Source organism: Pomacea canaliculata, linkage group LG5 (genome assembly GCF_003073045.1).
Source record: "Pomacea canaliculata isolate SZHN2017 linkage group LG5, ASM307304v1, whole genome shotgun sequence".
Taxonomy (NCBI): domain Eukaryota; kingdom Metazoa; phylum Mollusca; class Gastropoda; order Architaenioglossa; family Ampullariidae; genus Pomacea; species Pomacea canaliculata.
In genome coordinates, this window is record NC_037594.1 from 33,145,410 (window position 1) to 33,161,934 (window position 16,525).

Consider the following 16,525-nt stretch of genomic DNA (forward strand, 5'->3'; position numbering starts at 1 on the left):
GAGCCAAGTGGTGCTGCTTTTTGTAAAGTAAGCGAAGCCGACAGAATGTTATTCAAGGGTGCGTCATGCGCAGAGGAAATAAGACATCGGGTACATGTGTAATACGACTAACTTTCAGTCCGGGGTCTACTGCATTACTCATAGACGGTGCACACGAGACGGTAAGTTCATTTTAATCTGACAATTAATTTGAAAAATTAGTAAGATTCTAAGCTCGCCGAATAACCGAAGCAGAGTAAAATTCTTTGGATGAGGTGTAAGAGACTGTGCAATGTTATAGGATTGCAACTTTACTTCCTTTATGTTCATTAATAAGTTTTATTCTTAAGGACCATTTACAATTTTGGAAGTAGATATCAAACACACATTTTACTTATTAGTTGATTGATTGAGTGAACACTTTTATCACTGCATCAGCAACAATGACTATATGGTAAGTAGGATCACAGCAATCAATGTATAACTACTGATAACTAAGACGAACGGGTAAATGCGGCTAGATCGAATACATCTTGTGAGACGTATCCAAGAGATTAACGTTTGAAAGTGTAATCACAAGCTTTAGAGATGACCTTGTGTTTTGTTAATATAAAGTGTAAAATGTCAAATATAACTAGCAAGTTCCACCCGAAAAACAAGGATCAAGTTTCATCATAGAAAATTTAGGTCTTGATAATCATTCATTCACCGGAAAATAAGCTATGATCGCTCAGCTTCACTGTTGCCAAAAACGGTTCTTGGTAACCCATGAGAGTATATATATATATTGTGCCCTACGTCATTTCATCTAGAAAATTCCAACATTGGTATCCAATGTCATGGTTTGGGTTTGATGGTGACGATGATGATTACAATTATTACTATTTAAGCTAGCAGAGTCCACTTCTTACATCCGTACAACAGGATGGGAACTGTGAGAGACGTACAGTCTCTGTTTCACAGCAAACCTGAAGGTAATGATGCGCAAATCCTATTCACCTCGACCATTTCTACTTTCGCTGCAGATGTCTGCTTTGAGAACTGTGTCTCGCAGGTACTTGAAACTATTTGTTTCCTTGACAATTTACTGTGTTTATTGAGATCTTATGATTTTCTGTCGGCTTTGAGGTTCATCATGATTTTGCGTTTGCCTCCATTCCATGAGGAGTCACATTGTCTGTAAGTCAGTAAGGTCTTTCAGCTTGCTGTTATTGCCTACTATCATCTTATTGTTTTAAAAGCACGGGTTGTATATATGCCTTCTACCTACGGAGAGAGAAATGTAGTGGTCATGAAGGTTATCACGAATGATGTTTTCCAAGAATACGTCAATCAGTAGGGGCGACAGGGACCGTAGCGCGTCGAACAAAGTCCTTTTTGATGTTGAATTTTTGCATAACACGCCACAACCTTCAAAAACAAAAAAAACAAAAAAAACAAAAAAACAACTCATCAAATGCCTTTAAAGTCAATGAAGCTGTGGAAGAGATCGCGTTGATTTTTAAAGTGTATCATCCCATTCCTTGAGTGGTTAATTAGTTTAATGGTTGAATGCGTACACGTCTATATCGGCGCGAGGTGGTAGAGGTGTGGAGAGTGTGATCAGCCCAAGGCAGTGGCATCGTAACCTCTGACCATCTTCGCGTGCTCATTCTCCAGGAGTTCACGACACTGAGTACTAGTAGGAAGTACTTCATCTGTACTGTCTTTATGATCAGTTCCAGATAGCCGTAGAACTTTTTTAACTTCGTCATGTTCGGGGTTGGGGGAATTCGGCCTGTAAACTTGTAAGTGATATGATGAAGCCTACATAACTCTCATAATCCTCTTAATGGTATCATGGATGAGTCATTTCGCATTGCACTGGATTAATGTGGAAATGTTTTACTTTTCAATGAATGCGTCTTTTCTAGTTATTGGTTGGACTCCAGATCCAGAAGCATACGTTTTGCTAATCAAATCATGGAATTTACCAGTGGTGCGCGCTGTCACTGATAACCTGATCCTTGACCGATTTGACTCGATTTTTCTGTTGTCGTTCCTATCCCTTGTCGTTTCTCTGGGTTTGTAAATAGTGATGCCCATCTTCTCTATTGGAGGTCATAAAGGATCTCTGGAGTGAACAATGTCTTTTGAGCATCCAGTATAATGATCTGAAGATGATGACAATAGAGGGAAAGATTTTGGTTGTCGCAGGCTGATTAAAGAACGGGATGCTAAGCAGAAAACGCCTTGTTATAAGCATAGTTTCTAGCGTGCACTGGTAGTTATGAACTATAAGCAAGCATCAGCTGTAAGCTAAAGAAACCTGAGGGTTGTTGTTATGCCTCGGCATATAAACTTTCTTTTCATGTATGTTTAAAGTATAGTCGAGTCAAAGGCTTTGGCGAGGAAAAGATGGCCTTTCTGAACCACAGATAACGCATCCCTAATTCAGCTTGAACATACAAGTAACACGTGATAAAGGAAGCAAAACGGTTTTATCAGTCTCCCTTCTAGTACTACTGTTCATTGGTATCATTTCTAGTGCTTTAAGTTAAGAAAGTGACAAAACAAAACAAAAAGCTTGCTCAAAGACCATCCCTTAATAACCGCATTTCCTCCTCTAATCCGACAATCCCTTTTACGAGTTGGAATATTCAGAAAATGCTCCCTTTAGCAAAATAGATAAAGAACTTTTTGCAGAGGACCTGACACTACTCATATACCCATTTTCTTATGTGTTTAACAGAAAGCATCCGACAAAGCAAATGTTTAGCCAGCATACAAATACCAAAAGGCTTTATGACACTGAACTGTTAGCAGGATTGATGCAATCGTAGCAAACCTTACATCCCCACGGATATTCTGACCCACTGCACCAAACACAATACAGAATCATAAGCCTTCTCAGCCACCTACCAAGTATGCTGATACAGAATCACATCAACACCTTTCAATGAGGAACTGCTACCAGAAGAACAGGATGACGTCTGTCTACAGCAGGAGCTCAGTCAAAGAGGTCTTTAATGATGGCATTCAGCTAAAAAAAAAAAAGTCATCGGTGTGCCGCAACTGTCGGCTGGAGTATTGGTCTCCACCAAAACACCATCCTGGTCCCACAAACACGAGAGCAGCTTTGACAACAGAGCTAAACTGATGCGCCTGTGAGAGTGAATGGTCGATTTAGAGAAAACTAACAGCACTGGAATAATACGCTTATCACGGATAGCACTGGGACTACCCCTAGACGAGTCTTTTTATTTGTATACATTTGCATTTTCTCTATACTAAATAAATCTGTTATTTGTATATGCTACATCACACGTCGAGTTTTGTGTTCGGGAAACAGCAGGGGTGAGGGCTCTCGAGCGGCGTAGTGAACTATGTGATCGACGTGCGAGTATTGTACGTATAGTTTTCCCCCTGCAACTTATGTTGACGTGGGTAGCAAGAGTTTAACCTATCGCCTACTTGCCGGTTCTCCTGGGCCAGTGTTCATATTTTGGCTTAAAAACAAGGAATACTACAACACTCTCAAATCTAATGCTCTATAGATATACGACGCTATACTGGTGGTAATATTAGTACGGTTATCTCACATTAACAGACAGAATCGAAAATGTGAAATTACTCGGTAGAATTCTAGGAAATATATTCTTCTTGTAAATTGAAATATTTAGGACAGATAAATAAGAAATGAATTTCTGTTTCCTCCTGCATACAAAAAGAACACTTAGTGCTTTTACCGTTTTCACAGCTGTAGAGAAAATTGTGAGTTTAAATTAGAAATCTCTGGTCTCAATTCTATAAATGCATCTCTCATGCCTATAGGTTTGATAAATAAAGGAAATAGGACATGGCTGCAGATTACACCCTGTTTTAAACCTTTCGGTCAGTTAAAATGTTAAAAAAAACATAGGGTGACTACAGGAAGAAAAGGATGTTTGAAAACTAAAAATATGAAAGACCAATAAAGACAGAACAACAGAAAAGATTTAAACAGCAGCAAAACAGGGAAAAAATGTGTTGCAGAAAGGAATGATAATAAAAGAATACGTGAGACAGAAAGGGAAACTAAAAAAGAAAGGGGTGGAACAACTGAAAGAGACACGTGAAGCTGGGACCAAGATAAGAATTGTATTTTTTACGTCAGTAAGATTGCTTACTTTCTCTCTCGATTTTGCATAGAGGTTCTATTTTTTCAAATTTGCAGCGTCCCTTCGTAGCTTTAAACAGATATCTCTATTCTTAAAGAGAGGTGTATTCAAACTGAGTTGATGCTATTACTATATAAGCTACCACATTACCATTCTCACTCCCATTACTGTCATCGTCATATCGATAGTGGTGCTAATACAAGTATCACCAGTAACAGAAAGAGCACATTTCCCTTTATTATATAATTTCTACAAAACTGATTGCGAATATCAACATATTTATTTGATTTTTGGTGGTTTTTTGTGGTTTGAAAATGCTCTGTTGTGTATTACAAAATGTCTGAACGTTTGGAAAGGCAACGTCTATTCGTGACTTTTCGTTTTGACTTCAGCGAGACGAAAGCAGTGAGAAAGAAATATTCCTCCTTCATGTTCAAAGGGTTGAAAAAATATTTTTATGCGGGGCATTTAGTAAAGTGAAAGAAGCACTTTAGACAGCATGTGTCATACTAATCGATGCATCTTATTACATTTTAGTATCAGAGGCTTCCACTGCTGATACATGTATATACGACAGTGACAGGAAAGCTATTACAGAAAACGAAATAGATTTGCAGTTTACAAAACACTGTAGCCTTTATGGGGTTGTCGTAATACGTCTAAAACAGAAGCTTTAGGTCTTGTGACAGAGAGGGAGGAAAGACAAAACGACAGCAATGAATCGAAGAACATGTAATAGGTCACCGACATTAAGCTTATTCAACAAATAAATTTTCGCGTTTGTAAGTTTATCAGAGGAAAACCTTACTGAAGTAAGTCATAGATCAGGATTATGATTAAACATGTTTTGACAGCTAGTATTAAGTATCTAATGTCACCAGAATGCTGCATAAAACCAAAGGAAAAGGGAATCAGTGGATCGATTTCTCTGGTTTTAGCCAAGGCATCTGAGGCTTTTGCCGGGTTCAGTGTACTTCATCGATTGCTTGGCATCCCATGGCTCTGGCAGCTGACTTTACATCGATGATCATCCAGCTACACTAAACCTCAGTTGTCTTGTATGGAGAACGAAGATATCCTGTCATGATTTAGCTACCTCTCCATTGTTCCTGCTTTATTTGTAAGGTTAGTAAGACACATTCGATTCAAATTACATCTGTAGGATTATGAAAAAAAGGAAACATACCAACAGTTGGATATATGCAATTACTTCACTTTTTTATTTTTTATGGGGCCTATGTATACTACAATTGTTTTATTTCATTGTTTAATGTCATTTAGTTATTATACGGTTTTATAGTCGACTGTTGTACAATTGAACCCATCGAAGACATGTTCGTCGATTTTTTTTTTCTCTCGTGTGCTACAGCTATTGTTTTTGTACTAGTAGGAACACTTAATGGTGGAAAGAACGAATTTCTCGTGTGCTTTTGTTGTTGTTTTTTTTTTTGCTTTTCAAATTTTGTCGTGTCTGGATCGGCTCGAATATTTCCTTAACTGTATTAGAAATGTCTAAACTGTGAATCTCACGGGCTGAGGATGGTTAAAACAACGTTAAAACAATCATCTCTCTTTCCAGATGATAAAACAATTTAACTTTTATTAAACATTTTACCAAAACTAACGCAATAATTCATAGAAAAAAATGTTCGAATAATAATGATAATAATAGCTTTATAACACTCGTATTCTACATAATTGGCGCTCCAAGCTCAATAGACGAAATGTAAAAAAGAGAGGAGAAATTGCTCACAGAAGAAAATGCAAAGCCAAAGTTGAATGCTAGAAATAAAGGTAGTGCAAAGAAATCTAAATTTCTTCCATCTTTTAAGTTTTCTATTTATTGTACAAAAGATTGAATACGTGTTGTGTTGGTGACGTTAATTTTTTGAGAGTGTTTTAAGCAATGGCTTAATAATTGGCATCAATGCTGGGATTAAATCATGACTAAAACTTCAGTTGAAGACTGTTTTTCATTTTGTCGAACATTTAAATCATCTTTTTCTTTAATATACATATCCGAACTATGTTCAACACATAAGGGTCCAAGATGGTTTAATTCGTTTTCGGCAAAGCCACACCATTTGCGTTCTGTAGGGAAACAAAGGGAAAATGTTCATGCTCTGTCATAAACCTTTTGTCCAGGTGTTACGGAATCCAAATTACATTGTATGTTCCTTCGTCTAATGTGAGTCAGTCAGTGGTCTCTTCGTGCATCAGGTTGCACATAAGGCCTCGACCAGAGATGTCGATCGGCTGAAACCCGCTCTAGGTGACCCCATGTCCAGCTCTTTCCTTTCATCTCCCTTTCCACTGTTCTTCTCCAAGTTTCCGTTGTGCGGCCTCGTTTTCTTCGGCCGTCTGGAGTCCATCGCAGGGTGCCTCTGGAGAGGTCTGCTGTCTACTAGCGGAGCACATGTCCAATCCATCGCCAACGCCTTCGTTGAACCTGCGTGGTGATGGACTCGGTTTCAGCTCTTCGGAGGAAGTCTTCGTTGGTGATGGTGTTTGGCCGAAAGATGTTAAGTATGCGTCTGAGGCATCTGTTTTGGAAGACGTCAAGTCTGTTACAGATGGATTTGGTCATCTTCCAGGATTCGGATCCGTAAAGGAGGGTGCTGATCACAGTTGACTGGAAGATTCTCAGGTTGATCTTCTTATTGATGTTTGTTGCCTTCCATGTACTCCTGAGTGAGGCGAAGGCGAGGCTGGCTTTCGCCAGTCGGGCTCGAATCTCCACCTCCGCATCCCCGGTGTTTGACATTTTGGACCCAAGATATGTGAAACTGTTAACTTCCTCAATCTCTTCTCCATTTAGTTTGATGCTGTCTTGGACTCTGGCGTTCACTCTCATACTTTTCGCTTTCCTTGCACTGACCTTCAAGCCAAGGTTTGCAGCTGATTCTGAGAAGGCATTTGTTTTTTCCTGCATGTCTTGAATATAAAGATATTACTCTTAATAAGTTCCTAGCGTTTTATTTAATTTTTGTTTGGTCCTTTGAGAAGGCATTTGTTTTTTCCTGCATGTCTTGGTGGCGATGGGACAGTAGGGCAATGTCATCAGCAAAGAATGCATCCCTGCTTCACCCCAGTACTGACGTTGAAGGGGTCTGTGAGCTCCGTGTCACAGACAACCTGGGATTTGAAATCGGTGTACAGCATTGCAATGACCTGAACAAGTTTTGCAGGGACTCAGTAATGCCTCAGGATCTTCCATAAAGACTCTCGGTGAATGCTGTGAAAAGCCTTCTCCAGGTCGATAAAATTGAAGTACAGCGGAGTATTCCACTCGTTGCTCTGCTCCAGAATCTGTCGCAGAATGAAGATGTGTTCGGAGCAGGATCGTCCAGGACAAAATCCTGCTTGCTGTGGTCGGAGGTCTTTCTCAAGAGTTGCCTTCAGTCTTGACAAAACAATCTTGCTGAAGACCTTGCTGGTGAGGGAGAATAGTGTTATGCCCCTCCAATTATTGCAGTCTCCAAGATCTCCTTTCTTGGGTACTTTGAAGATGAATCCTGTCTTCCACGCAGCAGGGAGCTGCCCTGATTCCCAAATTTGCCTGAAGATTTCAGTCAGTATGGGAGCTGTCACATTCACATCTGCTTTCAACATCTCTGCTGTTATTCCATCTGCCCCTGGTGCCTTGCCGCTCTTCATTTTCTTGATTGCTGCTGTCACGTCTTCCAGGCTTGGCAGATCTGTGCAATGTCAAGGTCTATAGCTGCTGGCTGGATGTCTGCAAGCTGAGGGGGATCTGGTCTGTTCAGAACTGACTCAAAATGCTCCCTCCAGCGCTGTAGTTTTTCTGCCTCTCCCTCGATAACATTACCGTTCACGTCTTTCACTGGCACATCATTGTTCTTAAACCCGTTGTTTACCTGTTTGTTTATCTTGTACAGTGTCTTCAAGTCATTTTTCCTTGCTGCTATTTCAGCTTCAGCTGCCAATGTCTCTATGTAGACTCTTTTGTCAGTTTTAGTCATCTTCTTTCTTTACCTCTTTGTTTAGTTTTGTATATCTTTGTCTGTGTTGTTCCTTCGGGAGTTCAGATCTAGTGCTGTTGATTTTTTGTTTGGCTGACTTTCTCTCGTCTTTTTCCATGTCTCTTCTCTGATCCATTGTTCTTTCTTCTTCCGTTGGAAGCCAAGTATTTTCTCTCCTGTTTCCCGTAAGACTCGATTGAAGTCATCTAAGGTCATCTCTTGTTGGTCTCCTAGAGCTTGGAACCTGTTCTTTACTTCCATAGCAAAGGCTCGTTTGATGGCTGGATCTCTCAGTTTGCCGGTGTCCTCTCCCTGCTGGCGCGCCTGTTTTCCTCGTGATCGACGTAGCTTCAGAGAAACTGTGGCTATCACAAGAGTGTGGTCACTGGAAACGTCTGCTCCTCTATAAGCTCTTGCATCTTGAAATGAGCTCCTCCATCTTCGATTGATGATGACATGGTCTATCTGGTTCTTTGTGATCCCATCTGGTGATGTCTATGTGGATGTCTTTGTGTGGGAAGAGTGTGCCTGCAATCAGTAGGTTGTTTTCTTCACAAAAGTCTGCCAGTCTTTCTCCATTGTCATTGATGGTACCAATTCCATGCTTGCCCATGGCCCATGACATGCTCCCTGCAGTTATTGTCACTTCCCACCTTGGCATTGAGGTTGCCGATGATGAGCAGCATATCGTGGGCTGGAACGCTCTATGAGGCTGCCTGGAGCTGATCGTAAAAAGCATCCTTGTCTTCTGCCTCGGAGGCTTCTGTTGGTGCATAGCAAGCTAGCACTGTCAGCTTGGTGTACTTTGAATGGAATCTTGCTCTCAAAAGCCTGGGTCCATAAGGCTTCCATTCCAGCAGTGCCATTGTCGTTTTCTTGTTGAGGAGTAGAGCTACTCCTTCATAGTGCTGGCCGTCTGATCGTCCTGATGCCAGTCTCATCTTTCCGGTGCCGGTCCATCTGACCTCACTGACTCCCAGTATGTCCAAGTTGTAGTTGTCAAACTCCTTGACTAGTTGGAGCATCCTGCCAGTCTGGTACAAGGTCTGGACGTTCCAGCACCCCACCCTCAACTTTTGCCTCGGCTTCAGTAAATCCACTGTCGGGGCGCCAGCTCCCTCTCGGGTTTGGCTGTCGTCCGTCAAACATCCAGTCACCTGGCGTGCTTCATTACTTTCGCCCACCGTAGCGAGCATTCTGGTGTAGGTTTGTGTAGCAGCAATTTTTTTTACATGGTCGGGTTGTTAGCCCTACCACAACCTAATTTACCTCTAGGTGAGGTGTCCACCTTAGTCGCCTCTTACGACATGCCTGGCTGGATGGCTGGATTCGTCTAATGTACATCCCCCTAAATATATTCAGCATCAGTTAGTTACTCGTTTGTCCTTGTTACTAGCAAATATTATATAATCTACGTTTATCAATCTAGCAAATTACACGTATGATTTCATCGAAATTTAGATTGATAGTTAACTATTCAATGCAGTATGCAGTCTGTAAATATGTACTTTGCCCTATTGTTTTGTTTTTAATCCCCTTTGAAATGGGTCCAAGGCCTTACCAACAAAAATTTAATTTATGACAATTCAAATTCCATTCTTGCAGACACGTACACATACATCAGAAAGAGGACAGTAACAGACCATTAAGAACAAATTCAGGACCAATAAAAAAGACGATCGCTACTCAAGCTTTACAGGGTTATATCGGAAACAGAAGAAAGATCAGGGTTCAGATCAAAATTTTATTTTTTATTTTTCATATTCTTAAATTTCAGTGATGCCAACTATCCCTTATCAGCTGTCACTGTGCTTTCTAGTGAGACTTCAAATCCAAACATTAAATTTGAAGCACGTTAGGACATGTGCTTTGTGTAGGAACATAGAAATTCTTTGACAATGACGCATTAAGTGATTGCATGACACTTCACTATTTTTATGAAACAGGGATAGAAAGTGATTCGATCGAAACATCTTGCACCAAATCAGTGTCAAATTAAAAAAAATCAGAGTAAAGGTTTATGGCTATTGGAAAATTGTCTACTCTATGCAATACATTTGAGGTGAGACTGCCATTTTTTTCTCACTAAAACGATTTAAAGGGATTGTAAAGGCAAAATAAAACTGCTTAGTATCTCGAAAAGAGTAGGATCAATTAGAATCTCGTCTATTTTCGTGTCTGTTCATGCGGAAAATGTTGAAGGTTTTGTAGAATGTTGTGTTTAATAAGAGAAATTACACGAGACTCTTTCGCATACTTCGACGAAGTCTCGTTGTCTGTCACCTGACCTTATGACATATGACCAAGACTGCTTACCAAGTGAGACAGACTGTTTTCTATAATTTTTAAAACTATGCTTTGGAAAGTTCACTTTAAAGACTAAATTATCGTATACAATTTGAATATTACGGTGTGTGTGTGTGCTCATAAGGAAATAATTAGCTCGCCAAATATTATCAAATATTATCAAAACGATTAAAACAGGGTGACTTGCAGACCTGTCTATTCTCTCTATTTATCAATGATTTGACAACTAAAATCAGGCAAAAGGGACAACATGGCATCCAAATTCACCTGATTTGATAAAGCTGTTCATTTTATTGTTTGTGGATAGTATTGCTTTGTTTTCTTATAAATTGTAGGTTTCCAAAACCAGCTTAATACTTTTTGTCTTATTGCCAAAAACTTAGACCTTACTCCCAACGCTATGGTTTATGCTGAATGTACGCGTCAACCCAGTACATATCAATGCACATGTATGATGCATTGCATATTGACTTAAAGTATTACATCTGGCACAGGAATTCTTGCACAGAAAAGTTTATAAAATTTTACTTGATTTTACACCATAACAATAAGGTTTCATGGCTATATTATGTAATGATTTTTCCTTTACAAATACGGGTTTGGTTTCGTAGGGAATAGTCAAGTGGTTAGGAATGCCAAGTTGTTTTTAAAAGTTTTAAAATTAAGCTTGACAGATTGTTTCATAAAGGTTCACAGAATAAAATTAACTCAAGCACCAGATATCAATACGCAAATCCTTTAAATCTACCTTATCTCATGCTAACTTTTTTACACACATAAAAGTAGACATGAGAGATGCATCATAAAATTAAGGCTGTTGTTGTTTCCTATTTGCCCCCAGTGGAGCATAGGGCCGCAACCACACCCCGCCATCGGACCCAGTCCTGGGCACATCCCTTTCCAGTTGGAACCATGTCATGCCAGCTGTCTCTGCGTCTCTATGGACTGATCTCCACGTCTGTCTAGGTCTCCCAACCTTGAGCCTCCCCTGTGGGTTCCAGCCCAGAGCTTGTCGTGTTGAATTGTCGGCTGGCTTTCGTAGAGTGTGGCCAATCCAGCCCCACTTTCGCTTCTTGATGTCTTGGCTGGCAGGGTGTTGGTTGGCTCTCTCCCACAGGTCTGTATTGGAGATCTTCTCAGGCCATCTGATATTAAGGATGCGGCGCAGACATTTGTTGACGAATGTCTGTATCTTGAGACAAAGCCTTGGAGTTCCAGATAGGTCGTAGGGTGTGGAATGCAAGCCTGGCTTTGTTTATTCGGATTTTGACATCTTCATCTGTACCTCCGTCTTTGCTGCTGACTATGCTGCCAAGGTAGGTGAAACGGTCAGACTCTGCAATACATTCTCCATGTAGTTGAAGTGGGGCTTCTTGCTTGTTGTTGACCCGCATTACCTCCGTCTTCTTGATGTTGATGGTTAGGCCAGTCATTGCTGCTTCCTCTGCGAGCCGAGTGAGCTTTGTCTGTTCGTGTTTGTGGGACAACAGGCTGATGTCATCCGCAAAGTCAAGATCCTCAAGCTGCCTGGTGAAGGTCCACTGAACGCCCGTGTTGCTGTTAGAGGTTGTTCTTCTCATGATCCAGTCTATGACGATCAGGAAGATTGTTGGTGAGAGCATACAACCTTGCCTCACTCCAGTCCTCACTGCGAAGGGGTGAGTCAGCTTTCCATTGTGGATCACCTTGCATGTCGTCCTCATACATCTGCCGGATGATGGCAATAAACTTTGGTGGAAATCCGTAGTGCTGCATCAGTTTCCAGATGGTTTCTCTGTCTATGGAGTCAAAGGCCTTCTCAAAATCTACAAAGGTATAGTGGTGACTGCCATTCGATGGACTGTTCGATAATAAATCGCAGAGTAGCGATTTGGTCGGTACATGATTTTCCCTACCAAAAGCCTGCCTGTTCTTGCCTAAGTCTCCTATCTAGGGCAGTTTTCAGTCTCTCCAGGATGATTTTGGTCAGCACCTTGCTTGGAATAAACAACAACGTAATCCGTAGGCAATTGCTGCACTGTGTCAGGTCAACTTTTTTGGGTAACTTTACTAGGTAGCCAAGCTTCCAGTCTGCTGGAACTTGCTCCTGCTCCCAAATTTTCTTCAGCAGGGGATGTAGCATCCCTGCTGCGGCTGTTGGGTCTGCCTTGAGTGCTTCTGCGGGAATGCCATCTGGGCCTGCCGCCTTGCCAGAATTCAAGGACTTGATGGCTTCGATGATTTCTGTCTTGGTTGGCGGGTTGGTATTTACTTGGAGCTGTTCTGCAGCTGGGGGAATGTCCAAAGTGTTTGTTGGTGGTGGTTGGTTAAGTATTTCATCAAAATGTTCCACCCATCGTAATCTTTGTTCTGCATCTCCGGTGATGACGCTGCCATTCTTATTCTTTATTGGTCTGCATCATCCAGCAGGCTTCTTCTAAACTGGAGATTAATGGTGATGTGATCGATCTGGTTTTCTGTATGTCCATCTGGTGATGTTTAGGTGGTCTTGTAGATGGTTTTGTGTGGAAAAACTGTGCCTCCAATTACAAGGTCGTTAAACAGGCAGAAGTCTGTGAGCAGCTCACCATTTTCGTTGCAGTTGCCCACACCGTGCTTTCCCATTATGTGTCCTTTGTCTGTGTTCTCATTTCCAACTTTGGCATTCATGTCACCCATTATGATCTTTAGGTCTCGTTTTGGAGTACGAACAACCAGTGGTTGTAGGCAGTTGTAAAAGTCTTCTTTCTCCTCTTCTGTAGCTGCTTTGGTAGGTGCATAGCACTGGATGATCGTGATCTTTCTCCCTTTGGAGTTGAACCTGGCTGACATGAGTCGTGGGGAGACTGGTTCCCAGGCTACTGGTGCTCTTGCAGCCTCTGGTGTCATCAGTACTGCTACTCTTTGTGTGTGGTCATGGTCAGGGTCTTCATGTCCAGAGTAGATAATAGTCTCCCCTGACGAAAGTCTGGTCTGACCTTTGCCGTTCCACCTTGTCTCACACAGGCCGAGGAGCTTGATATTATAGTTCTTCATCTCCTGTGCTATCTGAGCTGCTTTTCCACTCTCGTATAGGGTTCTGATGTTCCAGTTCCCTATATCCTTTTTGCCTTGGCCGTGAGAAGATGGGTCGGCGAGCTGGCTTCCCGAGGGCTTTCACCAGCACGCGTCATAAGCCCTTCCGAAGAGGGATCTTCCTGTCCAGGCTCCAGATGTACAGTTATCGTGCTTGTGGTCTCTGTAGCATTTAGTTTTTTTACAGGGTGGGGTTGCTAGCCCCAAGACCAACCCTCCTCCTTTATTTGGGCTTGGGACCGGTTGGTTACCTGAGGGGCTTCCAGGCGGAGTTAAAATTAAGGCTAGGAGTGTCTAATTTAAACTCTCAAAACAGTTAAAACTATATTAATTATAGAAAATTGCTAATTATTAGCATAATAAAAATACAAGATGGAAAAACAAATTGATACGATGATGACAAATTTGGACCTGCTCACTATATGGCATGAAATAAATCCAGCAGCATTACCATACAATTGGCAGAGAACATAGAAAAAGACCCCTCCAACAAAGCAGATTAGACTTATTCCTTATGTCAGACTCACTTTCAGATCTTTGTTGTGGATGCAGATATTACCCCAGGATATTGAACTGACAATCCTTTCCCTCTATCGTTAAGCAACAAAGAAGAAGAAATGAAATGTAATCAAAGGAAATTAAATTCATAACAGTTAATGGATAAAAATTATCTAACTCCAAACAATAACATTATTAGAGAAGTCACAGAAGAATACTCAGCCCTTCCATATGAAAGACACTAATGAAAATCAGAACGAAAACAATGACGTATGCAAGTGAGAGCAAAAATAAGGAAAAAGAAAAAATATTAGAAAAATAATTACACCACTGGAAGACAAAGGAAGGTTGAATGAAGAAGAATTGAATGAACTTCAAATGAACAAAAATGAACTTATTAGTATAAGAGAAAAGAAAATGAAAGATGTACTGATTTGCTCCAGGGCATGGTGGATTGCAGAAGGAGCGAAAGTCGATATTTCTGTTCATTAGAAAAACGCAATTCTGTAAGTAAACAAATTCGAAAATTACAAAAGCAAAATGGGGAAAGCACTACGAGATCTGAAGAAATAAGAGCTGAAGTGTAAGCTTTTTCTCTAATCTGTGTTCCAACGAGCAGTTCAAAAGTTCAGCTTTAATGGCATACCAAGACATGAAGACATACAAAAAGTTACCGAACTAGAACTTAATTTACTAGAAGAAATTATCACTTTAGTTGAAGCAGGTCACGCCATAGAAAAGCATGTCTAATGTTTAAAGCCAGGAATCGACGGATTGACTGTGGAGTTTTTTAAGGATTTTAGAAACAGCTTTGTCCTATCACTTTTAGATCACTAAAAGGATTAGCTATACAAAAGGTGTAATTATATGTATACCTAAAATGGATAAGCCCAGAGATCAAATTAAGAAATGGAGGTTTCCACTTTCCTAAATGTGATATAGAAGATTGGGGTAGCATGCATTGCAAATAGAATGAAAAATGTTTTACCGTCTCTAATCCATGAGGATCAGTTTGGCTTTATCCGTGGAAGATACCTTGGAGATAATATTAGATTGATATATGATCTGATAGCTCATTTAAATGTAAATAAACAACCTGGTTTACTAATATGCTTGGACTTTGAAAAAGCCTTTGACAGTGGAGTTTTATGCTTAATGTTTTATATTCCTTTGAATTTAGCCGTTTTTTTCTGTAAATGGATCACCACCTTTTATACAAATATCAAATCAAGTGTGTCAGTGAATGGCACACTGTCAGAATGGTTCCAAATTAGAAAAGGATGCAGGCAGGCAGGGGGAACCATCTCACCTTATTTATTCATTTTGTGCATAGAAATTCTAGCTATTATGATCAGGAAAAACAAATATATAAAGGTATAAAAATCCACAACTCTGAAAGACAGGCTATCTTTTGAAGAAACTATGAGCACGTTAGATATATTTGAAAAGAGATCTGGATTAGTACTAAATACCAAAAATCTCTTAATGGTTGCATAAAGACTTTAGATTCTGCTTCTTAAAACAATCTTGGTTAATCTTGTTTATCACAGACAGCACCTTAAATACTATGTCTATTCTATTTAAGGATTTGTTTTTTAAGCGCATGGAGTGCTGATAGCAAGTCAAATATTAGCATTTATTTTCTCTGTATGGTATCCTTCATTTTAAGGTGAAGTGTCTAAAGAGCTGTCAGCATGGCACTTAGTTCAGCTGTGAATATCGATGTATCATTTAGTAGTCTGACGAAGATGTTAACTGTTAACATGTTGAAGATGTTAGTCTGATGAAGATGTTAGTCTGATGAAGATGTCTGTTGTCGGGATAGTAAACTCCTAGTCCCGTTGGGTGCGCTGCGTGAGATCCATCAGTATATATCTGTGAGTGCTCTTTGTATGTGCTGCTTACCTTGAGCTTTGTTTCTTCAAGGATTTGGTTTGGTGTTTTTTCTTTGTAAAAGTTTGTGAGGTCAAAGTCTTTCTGTGGTTGTAGAAGTGTCCAGGTTGTTTGCATGTGACGTATTCGGAAAAGGAGCAAATGTTCAAGATATTAAATTGAAATGGCTTAAAGTGATTCTCAAGGCTTATGATAAGGCTGAAGCGACGGTCAAACGTTTCAAAAATATATTTAGTTACAATTACAGAGCGCGAGAGCAATACAGGAGAAATAAAGGATTCGTTTCTCACTTAATTACCACTTATTAGCACTATATCGGTTGCCGATGTTTATAAAAATAAAAAAAATCCAGTGAAATCGACCTTTGTGTCCTTCCGCCGAGTAACCACGATAGCTTCCCGAGATGGTCAGGCAGACGAGAATGGGTGTGACGTCAGTCAGAGACGTACAGGAAGTGTGTGAGGTCATTGTGACGTCAGTCAGAGACGTACAGGAAGTGTCTGTCGTCATTGTGAAGATTTGACGTCGTCATCGGTGGTATCCCGTGAGTTAATTTAGGTTTTAAAGTGAACTTTTCAAAGCACAGTTTTAAAAATTATAAAAAAACAGTCAGTTTCACTTGGTAAGCAGTCTTGGTCATATGTCATAAGGTCACGTGACGGAGAACGAGAC

The 16,525-nt window shown here is 40.4% G+C and overlaps 1 protein-coding gene across 1 annotated transcript in view; it reads left to right on the forward strand.

The window, feature by feature from the left end:
• Positions 1-234: 234 nt before the first annotated feature.
• The window catches only part of LOC112564775 (neuronal acetylcholine receptor subunit alpha-10-like), a 74,647-nt gene continuing 58,356 nt past the window's right edge, over positions 235-16,525 (forward strand). The window contains 1 exon segment of the mRNA XM_025239843.1: positions 235-1,033. Within this exon segment, the coding sequence (XP_025095628.1) occupies positions 957-1,033 (77 nt within the window). The 5' untranslated portion in view covers positions 235-956.